Genomic DNA, 16067 nt, shown 5'->3' with positions numbered 1-16067 from the left:
TTGTGTGAATCGAATTACGACAGGATCTGATTTGTGAGTTGTCGTGTTTGAGAAGCCAATAATACCTTGAGGGCTGAGAGCGTGAGCAAAAATCTGGTCTGGACCTTATACCAGACCTAATTAAACATTAAACGCAAAGTTAAAGAATTTTTTTTTTTTTTTTTTTTTTTGATAGGTTAATGCAAATTATATTAAAATGTGGTCAAGATGACCAACGAAAAGAGTACAACAGATCAGCAAAGGAATAGAATGAGGAAGCATAGAGAAGCCTCGTGGAGGTGAGGCTTCGCTAACGAGTTTAATGGACTTCAAGAATGAAGTTTTCTATTACGGGCATAATACATTTGATTGGTCTGGGAATTGAAGTTTTCTCAATATACACACAGTTTAACGAGACTCCAAACACCTTACACCCCTCAATTCTTTGGTCCAACAAAAACAAAAACTCCTGCCAATGAATTCGTCTGCGAAATGTAAATTTTTGGGAAGACCAGTACTGAGAACCAACTTCTTATTCTACCATTGTAGATTTGAGTTGAGTGCCAAGTTTTTTGAAAAAAATTTGCTGCATGATCCCCATCACTAAGTATCAAAATCACACGTACAGTATTCCAACCCTTTTACCATCAGTTTTTCCTAGCAAAATCAAGGTGGCAATGGACACCGAAGGCATGGCATGGCGATCATGATCAATCGAAGAGTTCCATCACATAAACAACCTATGGAAAGGTTAATCTAAAACAATAAACATTAGTTCCATCACATAAACAGCTATGAAAAGGTAACTTGGGTGACAAGAAAATACCAACAAATCTATGCTTATGTATTATACAATAACATGCCATAATCACTAGCGGCAGCTTCAACAGTTAAACCGCTCATTTCTCCGGTGTGCCTGGCTTGCCAATAATAAAACCTACTCTACCATAAGGCATAATATAAGCTCACTTATATCACAGAAAGATAAACAAGATAAAAATAACACTTCTAATGTAATTCAGTTATGTGGCTATATCATGCGTTCAGGTCAGGCCTCCACCTCCTGGCCAACAGGTTCTGGATCTTTGTCCTTTTCGGCTTCGCTGTCCTTATCATCTTCATTTTCTTCCTCCTCGTCTGTTAGTTTGGTCAGCTCTTCCTGGATAAGAAGCTTTATTGCAGACTTTCTAGGTGTGAGATCCATGTCAAAATGCCGAGCTGAAAATAGCATAGAAATCACTTAGCCATACAAACAAACAAAATTGTTATAAATAAATAAAAAGAATCAAGTCCCATCCCCAGTACTATTAAAAATATAGAGAGAAAAACAGTAGTCTGTCCAGATAACTAAGAATGGTAAAATTGTGGCTTGGGTAGCATATATCGTCGTTAGGATGCAACGGTGGCATCAACTTTTCCCCCACTAAGCAAAATTACAAGTCTGTCAGATAATGAAAACTAATGGTGCATACCTATTTGCTTGAGAATATCAGTGAATGTTGCCTGCAAGAAAAATCCATAAAATGCACAATCATGTTATGTGCCATAACCAATAAATTGAAGAACAATTATAATTTCACGACATCAAAAATATATAACGGAGGGGTTTGAGTGGTTCATCTGAAATGGAAAGAGGAAAAGATGAGCCAGGAAATGAAGGGGGGGCATGAGGGCAGTCCTCTCTGGACTGCAAACATTCAGTAGGTCACACCTATGAGATCTCAGACTAAAATTGACCTAGTTATTTGATCCTAACCATCCAATGATCTGGGACGGTTAGCTCATTGAAATTAGAGCCAACAATGGATCAGATGAGAACCAAAATTTGACACATTTCATTCCAATAGCTTGGCGTTTGGATCGAGAATTTGGGCTCTGATAAGGACCCAAAATGATATCATTATAAAATTAGATTTTGTACAACCCAAACCTGAGCCAATTGTCATCAAATCAGATTTGGATCCAAACTATTGACAAGGACCTGATCCAATAAGATATCGGCTTGAAAATGGATCCATTCTGACTCCTAGGATATGTTCCAGACCATGCTTAGTCCAATCCATTGATAGCTCTAATAGAAATGTACATGGGTCAGATGATTAGGATCAACATATTCAGGACCCTAAGTTGAACCTACTGTAATTGAGTGCTAAGCCACACTTGCGAGCCAATTGCAGCACTCGTGTAGGGGAAGATGCTCAAACTTGGAGAGTTGCGTTTCTAATGCTACCGACAATTTTTCACAAACGAAGGTTCAAAAATTTGTGAAAGCAGCTTACCGTGTTAAAATCAACTTCCTTCAGAATTTCACAAATCAACTTCCTTAGCTCATCTTCACTCGGGCCAGTATCCTTTTTGCGTTTATCCTTCCCTTTGGCCACCTTTTTACCTTCATAAAATTATGAAAAAATTGTCACAGTTTACTAAGAAGAAAACTTATTTTATTATTTTTCCTCGTTTTCCCCAGTCAGATTGAAAGGTTATAGGCCTGTAGCCGAAACCTTTTTACCCCTTTTCACAACAGGTTATAGAATAGGAATCTTACGAGTGTTACCAGTTTTCTCCTTGCTTTGTTTTTCCTTGGCAACCATTTTCTCCTTGCTGTGTTTTTCCTCGGTAGATTTGGACACGGATGAGGATTTCTTCTTTGGGGTTTCCTCAGTTTTCTTCTTCCTTGAGAAGACTTTTGGCATGGTATTACTGCTATCTTCATTCTTGGGTTGCTTGGAGGATGATTTTTTAGGGGTTCTTTGGGGTGAAGTAACAGGAGTGGCTTTCTTTGGGGTTGTTGATTTCTTGGTTCTAGTCTTCCCAGACGATACCTTCTTCGACGATGACTTCCCCAAATCCTTCTTGCGTTTACCCTTTTCTTCTTCAGATTCATCTTCCTTTTCTTCACTTTCAGGATCCCCGGCCACCTCATCCTCAGATTCATTGGGAACACCATTCTCATTTTCTTCATCTTCCTCTTCCTCTTCCTGGGATTCATCTTCTGTTTCAGGTGCAGCCTTCTTCTCTTTGGGAGTGTCATCAGTCTTTCTTCGTTTCTGTCAAATATAATGGTAAAAAAACATATGAAAGGCACAAATCAACATTAACATGTAAAATCTTTAGTTATCAAAAAGAATTGCACAATCATCTAAACAGTTGGGAGTTTTATTTCTTTGGTTTTTGACACCAAGGTCCACTTGAAAATATCTTTTTTGAACGCCAAACATTGACGCTCTAAATAAGCCCTTTACTTTTCAGGATTTGATTTGAAAAAGAAAAAAAAAAAGTGGAAAATAGCTGCACCATATGATTTCACCTCCACCCTTCATGAATCATGACAGCTTCTCCAAAGAAAGTTAAAAAAGACCACATTTGTTAACAAAGATAATCCCAATTACTTTTAATAGCAGCAGCTCTAGTCACATGGCACACATACAGGACAGAAAACCAGCAATTCAGAAGGCCTCACTAACCAGTCTAATCATATTGTAATCCCTGAATTCTCATTTTCCCAATGTAATTTCTTTTTTTGACAGATAATTCCCCATGTGATATCTAAATATCAAAGAAAATGGGATGAATTTAGTAGCTATCATCTGACCATGTTGATTTGGCTTAGCCATAAGACATCTCTTGAGTGGGATCCCTTAAGTGGTGAATCTTGGGGTATAGCTTAGTCACATGTATACCTATGCTGATTATTAACTACATATGGCTTCTAAAGACCCATAAAATAGATTTGTCGTCATGACTTTAGCATCACTAAAGATATGACAATATTTAATTATTTGCTAAAAATAAGGGGGTAGACCAAATTTATCCACCATCGGTAATACTTCTTTGGAAAAAATAAGTCTAATTGAACCTACATTTTAAATCTGTTACTTTATGAAAACACCCTGCTGAATACACCCATTCAAGTTTTGAGGTTCACCAAGAAAAGAGAGATACCCTAACCGAGCGTTTTGCAGTTGTGACTCCAGACTTCAACACACTTCCTTCGATTGCCCTCTTACGCTTTTTAGCCTTACCTGACTGATAACAGGTTTGAACAAAACTGAGTCTAAGACAATACTACATCAGAGCAAAAGAGCTAACTCTCTCAAATAAGGTTATCTAAATAATGATTTCCAAGCAAACCTGATCCTTTTCTGCAAGTAACACATCGGTTGTAGAATGAGGGGCAACCAAAAAGTCCAGTAGCTTGGTTATCATATCTTCCTGCATGTTAAAGATCCATGCTCAGCTTCAACAGTTAATGCCATTTTAAGAAGGATACACAGTTACGTTCTAACGAAGCAAGATTTATAATATGTAAAGGAAGCCACATGGTTATATGCCTAGGCAGTAAGCTGCAAATATGACTTGCTCATTCATCAATCCATATTATTCGGTTAGTGATCCACCTAATGGAATGGCCACTGCCCAAAGATAGAATTGTCAGCTACCATAAGCATTCAACCAAGCGGTAAAACTTGGGCAACTAAGATGGATGGTGGTCAAAATGCCTAAATGGAAAACAAATTCATTGTATGACTACAAATCCTAGGATTGACTTCTTTTGGACAGCCAAGAAGATGGTGGTCCAACAGTCTGAATCAATTTCATTAGATGACTATCAAATCTTAAGGATTATTTGGTCCTTTTTTTAGTATAACCCATCCAAGAGATAGCATATCATTTAGATGATCACAAAATGTCCTTTATTAAGAACAGTTTCAAGTGTAAATACATATCACTGGAAATTCAACAAACCTTCCTAGTTGTAGCTTTTGCAACATGTATATCAAGCACATCACAGAATTCCGCCAATTTCTCTTTGACACACTTGTCGAATTTTTCCTTTATTTTAAGTTTTTGTTTTTCCTGCAATTAAGCCAGAGTATGAATTAGGAAAATTGACAAATATGCTTGAGGAATATAATCATAACTCTCAATCCATGAACATATATAAAATCATAAATTTGGTTGAACAATGGAAATAAGACAAACTATTTGGGTCCAGACGTCCAGCCCTCCAATAAAACACATAAGTGTACAAAAACGGTAACTGAAAAAATCAGAATGTCTTCCATAATTAAGAATTTCTTTACCTCGTTCTCATGCCATGCAAAGCCAGAAAATTGGGAAAGGTTACTCTTGACCTGAAACGCCTGTGAAAAAGAAGGATGAAGAGACATTAATGAGCAGATTTTAGACCATTCAACAAAAACAATTAAAAAATACAAAAGTCCACAGATATTTGACATGTGACAATAAAATGATTGAACCAGCCTAAATTTTACAAATAATAATAATAATAACATAACACATACTAACTCAACAGAAATGACTCGATGATGCAGTACATTGCCATATTAATTTATTCCTGCACTTAGTGTACATGATCACGGATTCAGACCACATATTTGGCAGGTAGGCCGCCTTATATCATGGGGCTTAGCCCAAATAGTGTCACCAATTTAATGTTAATAACCATCCAACAACTGAAAACGAAAAACTAAGTTCCTCTGTAAAAATAAGAAAGCTATGAGCATACAGATCCAAACAAATGGTTACCTATAAACATGAGATCATACAAGAAAACGTTAAGGTGGAGCAAGGTAAGCATGATGAAACAAAACTGTAGAGAGCCCCTGTTTATTTTTTATTTTTCGTGTTTGGTGTGGTTATCTTGACCTCCCTTTTATTAATAAAGATATTTTATTTATTAAAAAAACAAAAAGCAGTAGAGAACCAATAAGAAACTTCAATGCAGTATAGACCAAGAAGTTCCAGAAACTTCAACTTTCCACTAACCAAAAATGAGAAAAAAGGTAAGCATCCAGAACAAACCTCGAAAGGTATGAAACAAACCACAAGTAATACTGAAAACCTCTCTGTCAAGGATTTTATATTACCTTCCCCCTCCTTCCAAAAAGAATCATGTGAAGCATTTTAAAAGTCTCGTCGGTCTTCTTTCTTGATAGCTTGTATGCCACTGAAATATCACAAGAAGCATCGTACAGAAAATTTCAAAAACTGAAGAGTTAAAGGTAAGCATCCAGAACATAAACAGTCATCATATTTGGAAAATCACAAACACCAAGAAAAATGTATAAGTAAATATGTATAAGGGGCCATCATTACATGCACCCCATTCCAATAATCTAGTAAAAACATTATGAACCATAAAAAGAAAAGAATAATAATAAATTAATAAATAAATAAATAAAAGATGATCTAGCAAAGTAAATTAACAATACAACTTTCTAGAATTGTGCCCCTTTAAACTAGGTATGTCAACTTAAAACGTAAGTGATAATGCTTCAGTTACTCCATAAAAGGTAGGATGTACATGATGAAAACATCATCACAACAAGATAGATAGCCTGTACTCCAACTGGAAGTTTATGAACTTGACACCATGCTCACCCTCACCAAAGTTCAAGCCTTGCTCCAAGTTCTAACTGTTTGGGTCAGCTACCAAGATAAGTTTTTGCCATTCTATTCCATTCAGGGCTTCTCCATTCAATTCTATTCAGGACAATATATTCCGCTAATGTGCGTACATTTTTCCGATCTTTCCTCTTTTTTGAGTCTTCAAACTACAGCAGTGTATCACTTTTGTCTAGTGCAATCAGTGGCCTTGCACATGATCAAACCATGTTCAATAGAATTGCCTTTATTTTATCACCTATTTGAGCTACTACAAGGTTCCCAGATACTCTCATTTATAATTTACTGTTTAATGTCGCCACCCGTCCACTCGGCATCTCATCTAGGCTATGCTCATCCTGCGCTTTGGATCCCCAACATTTTATACATACAGCATATCCAGTCTTTCACCTTAAAAAAATTTCAATAACTTGAATTCCACAATAATAACAAAACAACCGGAAAAATAACTCTTCAAGAAACCATGATCACAAGTTCACACTCTGTTACTGCATCTTTTGGGTTAAAGAATTTTATGCCAATAACAGCGTCCTCAATGGATGTTGGCAGTAATTCCAGGATTCTGATTGCTTAGTCACAATTTTCAGTCTCAAGGGTAATACAGGACCTAGTTTTACAACTGTGTCCACTGTTACTTTTGTTATAAATAAATAATCTCATTAAGAATTCATGACAGAAAATACATTCACATACAACTATAAATTGTTCGTTAAGGTTTCTGAATACAGGTTACTATTGGCATTCTGAATGGATATGGATGGTGATTATAGTAGGGCAAATTACTAAAAAGGAGTTAAAAAATTAATTAATTATTAAAAAGTATTATTTTTTAACAAATTACAAAAACCGATTAAATACGCTGAACTGTCTAGCGTTTTCTAAAATACCTGAACTGTACAGCGTGTTGGGCTGTCCTACGTCTTCTAAGTACCTTTGGCCCACGTTATGTGCATTGAAAAAATACACTTACCTTACAAAGTTGTAACATTCAAATCTTACTAAGAGTGCTTGAACTCAAATGGATTACCAAATTGACATTCCAACATCATAGCCTTATCGATTTCATGAAAAAACTCAGACCCAAAAAAAAAAAAAATAATACTGATTTTTAAGCTTCATCCAAGGTTTTGAAAATGGATGGCTACTAAATTCTCACCGAACTCCCACATTTAAAATTAAAATGTAATACTAAAAAAATATTTTATACATATATTAATTTCATATAATTTTTTCTTCTACATCCCTGAGGCATTGGATCATGTTTTTGATGCCACAAGGTGAGCTTAAAGACCCTTAGTAAGTTTTCAAATCTTACTAAGTTAGTTAGGCTAGCCTCACCCTTTCCATACTCAAATATGAAAAAATCCTAACACGCTGGATAGTCCAGCAAATTGAAAACTCGCTGAACAGTTCAATGTGTTAAATCCTTTTTTGGTAATTTTTTGAAAATTAATACTTTTTTAATAATTAATTAAAAACTTCATCCTTTTTTGATAATTTTCCCATTATAGTATCCTGCTCGTGCGAGACCCACTCCTTGCAACCAAATGGTGAATAATACCTAGCTTTAGAATTCATTACAAATCATTTCTTTCTTCTTCTTCTTCTTCTTTTTTTGGGTGGTGGGGGGACTGGTAAGCCTTTTTTAAATGAGATTAACTCAGTCCTGGTATAAGGCTCTTAAGGAAGTTGAAAAGTGTCTATTTTGAGGATTTTTATTTAGATGGAATCTCATGTGTAAGATTGTTGTTTATGTCTCCCTGCTTTATCTCACATATTGGGTCTCTTGACCTCCATCCTTTCTTCCTTCCTCATTAATAAAATTATTTATAACGATCAAAAAGAGGCAAGAAGGACAAAAAACCAACTGTCCAAGCAAATTATTGCCAGGAAACTTACATGTGAACAATGAAGAAATAAACTAAACAACTCATATACTTAAAAGATTGTGAGCCCCCGTCCAAATATTAAAAACAATATATGAAGTTAATAGAAGCAGATAACCATACCATTTGGTATATCTTTTAGTGCAGTGCCACGACCCTGCAAAAGGTAAAACAGCAACCAAATCTAAGACTATCACACGTGCAGAACTCAACAGGAAGAAAAAAAAAATCAACGCAAGAAGAACACCTTTTCAATGAGAAACCCCTTCACTTGTTCTTTCTCAACAGAGGCCACCAATCTCTCAACAGATTTCCGCTCACGTACTGGACGATCAAAAGATGAAGCAACGGGTGTAATTGGTTCTTTTGCCTTTTTAACATTCACCTCCTTTTTCTTACTCGCTTCTTTTCCCTCGACACTCTTTCCCCTTCGACGTTTCTTTGACCCCATTTCTTCTTTACTCTCTTCCACCTTCTCTTCTTCCTCTTTAGTCTCTTTGGGCTTCTCTTTTTCCTCCATACTCTCATCAGTCTTCTCCTCAACCTTTTCGCAATCGTGCTCTTCCTTGGAGTCATTTTCTTCATCCATTTTCACAGGTTCAGCTTCATCTTTATCGTCTTCTGTTTTGTTCTCTTTTTCTTTCTCCAATTTATGTTCTTTATCAGTTTCCGAAGCCTTGGTTTTCCCATCTTCTTCCATGGCTTCTACCCCATCCTTCTCTTCATCCTTCTTTTCTACAACAGCTTCAACTGAATCCTCAGGTGGGCAAGTTCCATTTGCCAAACCCTCAGCAATTTCAGCTGCCGTCTCTGTCTCTGTCTCTGCCTCCACCATAATTTATCTGCAGTTCATTACCAGTACTCGTGAAGCCTAGCTTCAATTCAAAGTGCATCCTATAAGCAACTCTAAAATGGGCATTTTAAACCAAATTGAGGTAAAAAACGCAATCTTGAGAAGAAATCAAGAAGTGAAGAACTCCATAGAGACACAGGTGAGTAGAAATCTAAAAAGAAACCCCATTTAAAGATTTAAAACATGAGAATTAGGGATGTAGAACTCTAAAATGAACATCTTAAAGACTTACACCAAATTGAGGTAAAAACACAATCTTGAGCAGAAACCAAGAAGTAAAGAACTCCATAAAGACACAGTTGAGCAGATATCTAAAAAGAAAACCCATTTAAAGCTTTAAAAGATGATAATTAGGGGTATGGGAATTTTTATTTCCATACCCTAATCTATTCATGGTAAATACACTGCCACGAAGCAACACAAAATACAAATTTCAAAAGCCCCCAAAAACAAAGAGACAAAATGGTCGCTAACAAATAAATAACTTTAAAAAAAATTACAAATTTGAACAGCGGGTACGCCATTATAAGACCTATATAAGCTCAAATAAACCAGTAGATCGGAAAAACAACAAGTAGAAACCCTAAACCAAAAAAACCTTTACAAGCTAAATAAATAAAATAAACCACAAATTTCAGAACCCATGTGAAGGAGACCATTTTCCGCTGCTAGAACACCTCAAAACCTATAAAATCCTGGAAACAAATACCAAAAACAAACTATATAACATGAATTCTGTATATAAGTTCAACTTACACAAGATTTGCAGCTCCGAATGATTAGAATTTCGAATTGAACAGATTTTCGCCGAAATTAGTCTTCTACTCCCTCGCACATACTCTCTCTCGAAAGAGGGCTTTTTTTTCCCCAAAAGGGGTGATTTTTTATTTCGAAGTTTATATTTCGGACTTCAAATCCGGATTTTAAAGAGCATTTAAATGCTGCGTCGGACAAGATAGAGATCGAGGAATAACTGAAGATGATCGACGGTTCAGATATCTTTCAGACATATAATTTAAGATATTGAGCATCGTAACCGTTAAAATCCCCGCGAATTTAAAAATAATAATAATAATTGATAACCTCAGTCTCAGAGACAATTTCTAACGAGATCTTGACCCTATTTAACTTCGAAGAAAAACATGGCACAGTATACGATACACGTGGAAGTTCTCACTCAAGCTACCCTGACTAATTTAGTAGGATTTTAATTCTTACTAAGGGTTGTGAACTCACATGTGGGATCAAAACATGATCCAATGCCACAGGAACGTAGAGGGCAAAATTTTATGTACTTCGAAAAGAAAATTAAACAAAAACTTAGGGCCTGTTTGGATACCAGGAGCAGAACTACTGTTCCAAAGAACAGGAGCTGAAATACTCTGTGAAGGAGTTGGAAAAGTAATTCTGTGCAGAAAGGACGTTTGACAATCAACTCTGTGAAGTACTGGCAGAAGTACTTTTGTGCTGGAAGTCTATTTGGGAACCATACTAACTTCTCATGACTTCTAAAAAAAAGACCAGAATACCCTTATATTATATCAGTTACTGTTTTTTGTCTTTTAATGTCATAATATGCCTTCAAACTATACTATTTTTGACATTTTAACTATAAATATTAATATATAATAATATAATAAATATTAATATAATATTTTAAATATTAAATATTAATATAATATGTTTAAATCCATTATACTCAAAATTTAAAAAAAAATTTGACAGACTGTCTTTTAATGTCATAATATGCCTTCAAACTATACTGTTTTTAACATTTTAACTATAAATATTAATATAATATAATATAATAAATATTAATATAATATAATATAATATTTTAAATATTGAATATTAATATAATGTGTTTAAATCCATTATACTCAAAAAAATTTAAAAATATTGACAGACTGTTTTTGACATAATATTAAAAAAAAAATTGAAAGACTGTTTTTTAGTGTCATAATATGCCTTCAAACTATATTGTTTTTGACATTTTAACTATAAATATTAATATAATATAATATAATAAATATTAATATAATATAATGTGTTTAATTATAAATATTAATATAATATAATATAATATTTTAAATATTAAATATTAATATAATGTGTTTAAATCCATTATACTCAAAATAAAAAAATTAAAATATTAATAAATGTTTCTTTCATTTGATTTTAAGGGCAAATGAATTAGGAATATTTTCATAGAAAATTAATAAAGTTAAGGGTATTTTGGTAAAACGAACCGTTAGATTTTGACTCACCGCAAGATGAGTTTTGAAAAATAGGTTTTCTTGACTTCTTCACAAAGAGTAATTTCTTGTTCTTGCGCGGAGTAACTCTTCGAAGGAGTTGTTCATCCAAACGACTTTTAACTCCCCGTAAGAGTCAGAAGTAGCCAAGAAGTCCTATCCAAACGCCTATTTAGTTTTCATCTTTAAACATTATTTTTAAGTTTGGGAGTTTGATAGCTGTACATTTTCAACACCTTAGATGTAAAATAGATTTTTATTTTTATTTTTTAATCTAAAATTTTGTGTGAAATCTAGAAGACTGTTGTGTTGGATTACAAATGTGGTAATCCAAGTGAGGTCAACGACGCTTACTAAGATTTAAAATTTTACTAACTTATTAAGGAATTTGTTTTTTAATATTTATAGGTCTCAATGGCATCAACTCAAACGATAATAATACCCACAAATCTATGTATTTGCACCGATATTATCCAAAAAAATTGGGGCTAATTTTTTTTAAAACATTAACTCTAATGGTTGTTAATTTTACTATCTCGTCTTTAAATAGATTACATTTTTTTCCATTGTGAAGTTTGGTAGAGTCCATTTCTGTCACACTCTGAGATAAGGGCACACGTCCTTTCTAATTCAGTGGGCCTAGTCTAAATATCAAATATCATCTGATATGATCCAAAGATTGTCATAAATCGGGCAGTATAGCATCAACTAAGCAAGCTATTGTACTCAAATAATGGTATAATTAGTCTAGAAATCAAATCATCTTAACATGAGCAAATAATAGAGCTTGAAGGCCAGTAAGTCCAATCAATCAAAGGGAGTTTTAGAACAAAGTTTCGTTAGCGTAGATAGGAAAACCTCAGGTGTAATAAGACAAAGTATTTATGGCGGTTAGAGCTCGATCATGCACCAAATCTTCATATTAAATGTGATATTTGCAAGTACTGATTAGAACAAGTGCTGATAGTGATATTCTCTGACTCACCAATCCTCCAACATCAAAATCAAATCGAATTCAACAATTAATGCGTTAAGATATTTTGAATCAAACTCAAATATTAGCATTAATGAGCTATGGGTGCAAAATTCAAAGATAGAGTCAATAACCCATAGCTAGCTCACATGAAATCTAGCAATATGCATGGGCCAACCATGTGATGACAACTATCTCAGACTCGAAATTATAAAAATCCCTGTCAAAGTCTTAGGAAAGGTTAAATTAAATCACTTCCTCACACACACAAAACAGAGAATACTCAGCAACTCACTATTTGTATCTTCCTCCATCTCCAACCTCCACCATTTCTCAAACTTTTCATATTTTTTTACTTATTTAATCTTTAGAAGACCTTCGCCAGGCAACACACTAGGGTCATATCCTTCTTCCTTCTACGTTCAATCTTCAAAGAATCAAGAATCCACCTCGTCAACAACATCAAAGAAGAAAGGTTGGGAGATCAAGAGTCCAGAGTCGGAGGATTATAAATTGATCGATTTGGTCAAAGATCACACACATCTCGAGGAATGGAATCCCTAAAATGCCTCCATAAGGTCGGCTTGAAGCCACGGCCTCATCGTTGAATTGTAATTTATCAACCAACTTGTGAGGGTTTAAAATGGTTTTTGATTCCCTAATCTCATATTTGACTTCCTTTCCTTCAGGCTCCCCCTACAATTGCACACCATTAGTGGTTGGTTGCTCCTCAATCTTAAAAAAAATACGTTTTATTTATTTATTTATTCATTTATTTATTTATTATTATTATAATCCCTCTTAACCTGCAAGCTGCACTTCATTAGGATAACCTGCTGGTGTAATCTTTGAGATGATTCTTTTCGTGTTCTCTTTGTTCAAAAATTTTAAATTATTGATTAATCAATTGAGTTAAAATAGTCTTCTTCAATGGAGATATGTTAAAAAATTGGTCCTTTTTTTTTTAGCAAAAATTTATGAATAAGCAATAATTTTTGTGAGCATGATTAACGAAGAATAAGAAAGAAAAAAAGAGTGCAATCTTTTTTTATTTTTTATTTTTTGGAGTGCAATAATACAAATGAAGTGCATGGGGTGATTTTTAAGTGATGGAATGCAATTGATGATGGGTGGTGTGCATCTAGTCGGTCCCTTTTCAGAAGATGATTTCTGTGTATACATCTAATTGAAGTAAACACCACGAAAGTTTAAAATCTCATTTCATTGTAATATTTCGATCAAGATAAAATCAAAATCATCTCAATTGAAACATTTCAAATTATTCCAATATATGTATGAATTTCATATTTTGGATGACAATATTTCATTGTGGTCTCAGGCAAAACAAGAATTAGAGATGAAGATAGTTGAGGGAGGAATGGAAATGGAGGGTTTTCCTAACACACCAAGTGACATTAGTAAGGTGGAGCAGGGTCAGTTGGCAACCAACTCACACAATGACCCAAACCTTCTTTAAGAATTAAGGACCCTCCATTCCTTAATAATTATAAATTACCCTTGAATGGGATGTCAACTACTTCTTTCAATGCAAAAATACCCCTATCAATGAAAAACAAGACAACAACATTTTAACGCTGCGGGGTTGTTCAATGGCAATTGCAAATCCAATAAGTAGTGAGAGTCCGTAGGTTGTGTATTTGATAACTAGTATGAGCAATGGCTCCTCGAGGCCACTTGCGAGGGCGTACCCTCACTTACTTGGAGTGTGTGATGTGCGGGAGTTGCACATGTCTGGGGGAGAGACCCATATCCTTGGTTCAGGCCTTGGCTCACCTGATCCCACTAGTTGGACGTAAGTTTGGATATCCCAATCAACAAAAAAAATAACAAAAAAAGATAATTACATTTTACATTTACAACCATAGACACAAAATTCTTCAAAATTTTCAAAAAAATTGTAAAATACTCTGAATTAAAGGTTAGTCAATTAACTTGATGAATTAATCGATGATCCCTCAATTAATATGATAACATTTTTACCATTCACCTCCAGAATTTTAGCTTTTTCAACAATCAAAGCTCAAGTAAGAAATTAAGATTTAGAAAGAGGTTGGAGATGATAGACTTTGGTGAGAAATCCAATAAAATAGTTTGCATAATTTTCAAAAAATATTTAATTTTTTTTTAAATTTAATCAAATTGAACCCTCACCAAATAATTACCGAATCCGAACTTTATTACTATGCTTACAACTATATACGAGTTAAGATAGAAGTATAACTAATGTTGATAATCTTGCTTCCATACAAAACTTTGGTAAGCAGAAAAATTAAAATAATCTCTACTGATACATTTAATATGCTTGAAATATTCGATATTTTGTTCTAATCAAATGGTACGATTTGACCCCTAACCCCTATAACCACGATAACGGCACTATAAATTATTGATGGATTTTATGCTTTAAAAGCTGAAGACTTCGTAGTAGTTCTAGATCAACGTGAACCCAGGGCAAGTTTGACTTTCAAAGTCAAAGTCAAGGGCTATTATTGTAAATTTGAGAGATACCCATTGCTTTTACATATTGCATTGCGTTATAAAACCGAAAAACAAGTCTTATGGTACCAAAGCCAAAGAAAATGAGTAGATATCATGGCTCCTTCTTGCTTATACTTTTATTCATCTTTTTCTTTGTTCAACCTTCAAGATCAGGGCGGGAGATCACATTGTTCGAAATGTACACGCGTTCGGAACTGGTGCAATTGGCCGGATATGGGGAGGAGAAGCTTTCGTCCGTTCTAGCGACGGGTACGGTTCTTTGTGAGGTTTGTTTGGATGGAAAAGCTCAATTTCGTGCACGGCCTGTATCAGGTTCAAAACCCAATCTTCAATTATCATCTTTTTTAGATTTGATTTGGGTTTTAATCGTATTAGTGTCTTAAAGAAGTCGAGAAACAGAGCAAAAAACAGAGAATTTATTTAAACATTTAGCATTTTCAGCTCTTGAGAACATGTTTGGTTAAGTAATTTCTAAAAGTTTGAAAACCATTTTAGTAATTATTAGAGGATAAATATAGAGAGCTTCTATTGCCACACCAACTTTTGCTAACACCACCCCAAGATGTGTGCTAATTCATTGGTGATTTACATATGAATTGGGGTGGTGTTAGCAAAAGTTAGTGTGGGAATAGAATCTCTCTTAAATATATTTGTGAAATTAGGTGATAGGAGAATCAATGGATTAGCTTAGAAGAAATGACTAGTGTATTTGGTGCATATGTGGTGAAGAGTTACTTCAGCTATGATACTGATGCAGATAGACCAACTTGTCATAGCTTGGATAAACTCCACTCCTCTACATAAAATAATTAATAATAATAAAGTTTTTATTGTGTGGCTTAAGTTATGGAAGAATTCCCGACTGATAGGTATAAGAGTCCTGCTGGAGTGACCTCAAGATTGGACCTCATATCGCACATCTTGACGTGAAAGTGGATAGGAACCATAGATGCTTTTTCACTTGTATCTCGAGGAAAAAGTATCTATGGTTCCCATACACTTTCATGTCAGGGTGTGCGATGTGAGGCCCAATCTAGTGGTCACTTCAGCATTATTCTAAGTTCAATCTTAGCATGATTTGCGTATAATATACATTTATATTAAATTTTTGACGACATTTATATCACTAATCAACAAAAATAGCACTTAAGATGTGTGTAGAAATCTTGTAC

At 34.5% G+C, this 16067-nt stretch overlaps 1 protein-coding gene across 3 annotated transcripts; it reads right to left on the bottom strand.

The window, feature by feature from the left end:
• Positions 1-786: 786 nt before the first annotated feature.
• On the bottom strand, positions 787-10062 carry LOC147387081 (DEK domain-containing chromatin-associated protein 4-like). Of its 3 annotated transcripts, none has more exons than XM_086420893.1 (12): positions 9904-10062; positions 8542-9136; positions 8418-8451; positions 5871-5950; positions 5064-5123; positions 4726-4836; positions 4111-4191; positions 3922-4005; positions 2525-3026; positions 2259-2368; positions 1452-1482; positions 787-1197 (listed from the first exon to the last, which is right to left on the bottom strand). In XM_086420893.1, the coding sequence occupies exons 2-12, from the start codon at positions 9127-9129 to the stop codon at positions 1028-1030; spliced, it is 1851 nt and encodes a 616-aa protein (XP_086277019.1). In that variant the 5' UTR covers positions 9130-9136; positions 9904-10062; the 3' UTR covers positions 787-1027. The 3 variants fall into 3 exon arrangements, with proteins under 3 accessions (XP_086277019.1, XP_086277021.1, XP_086277020.1); XM_086420895.1 differs by having other exon boundaries at positions 2534-3026; XM_086420894.1 differs by lacking the exon at positions 9904-10062 and having other exon boundaries at positions 8542-9155.
• Between the last annotated feature and the right edge of the window lie 6005 nt (positions 10063-16067).

Source organism: Akebia trifoliata, chromosome 13, assembly GCF_017979445.1.
Source record: "Akebia trifoliata isolate Shusen 1 chromosome 13, ASM1797944v1, whole genome shotgun sequence".
Classification (NCBI taxonomy): Eukaryota; Viridiplantae; Streptophyta; class Magnoliopsida; order Ranunculales; family Lardizabalaceae; genus Akebia; species Akebia trifoliata.
This window is presented reverse-complemented; position numbering and strand designations above follow the sequence as displayed.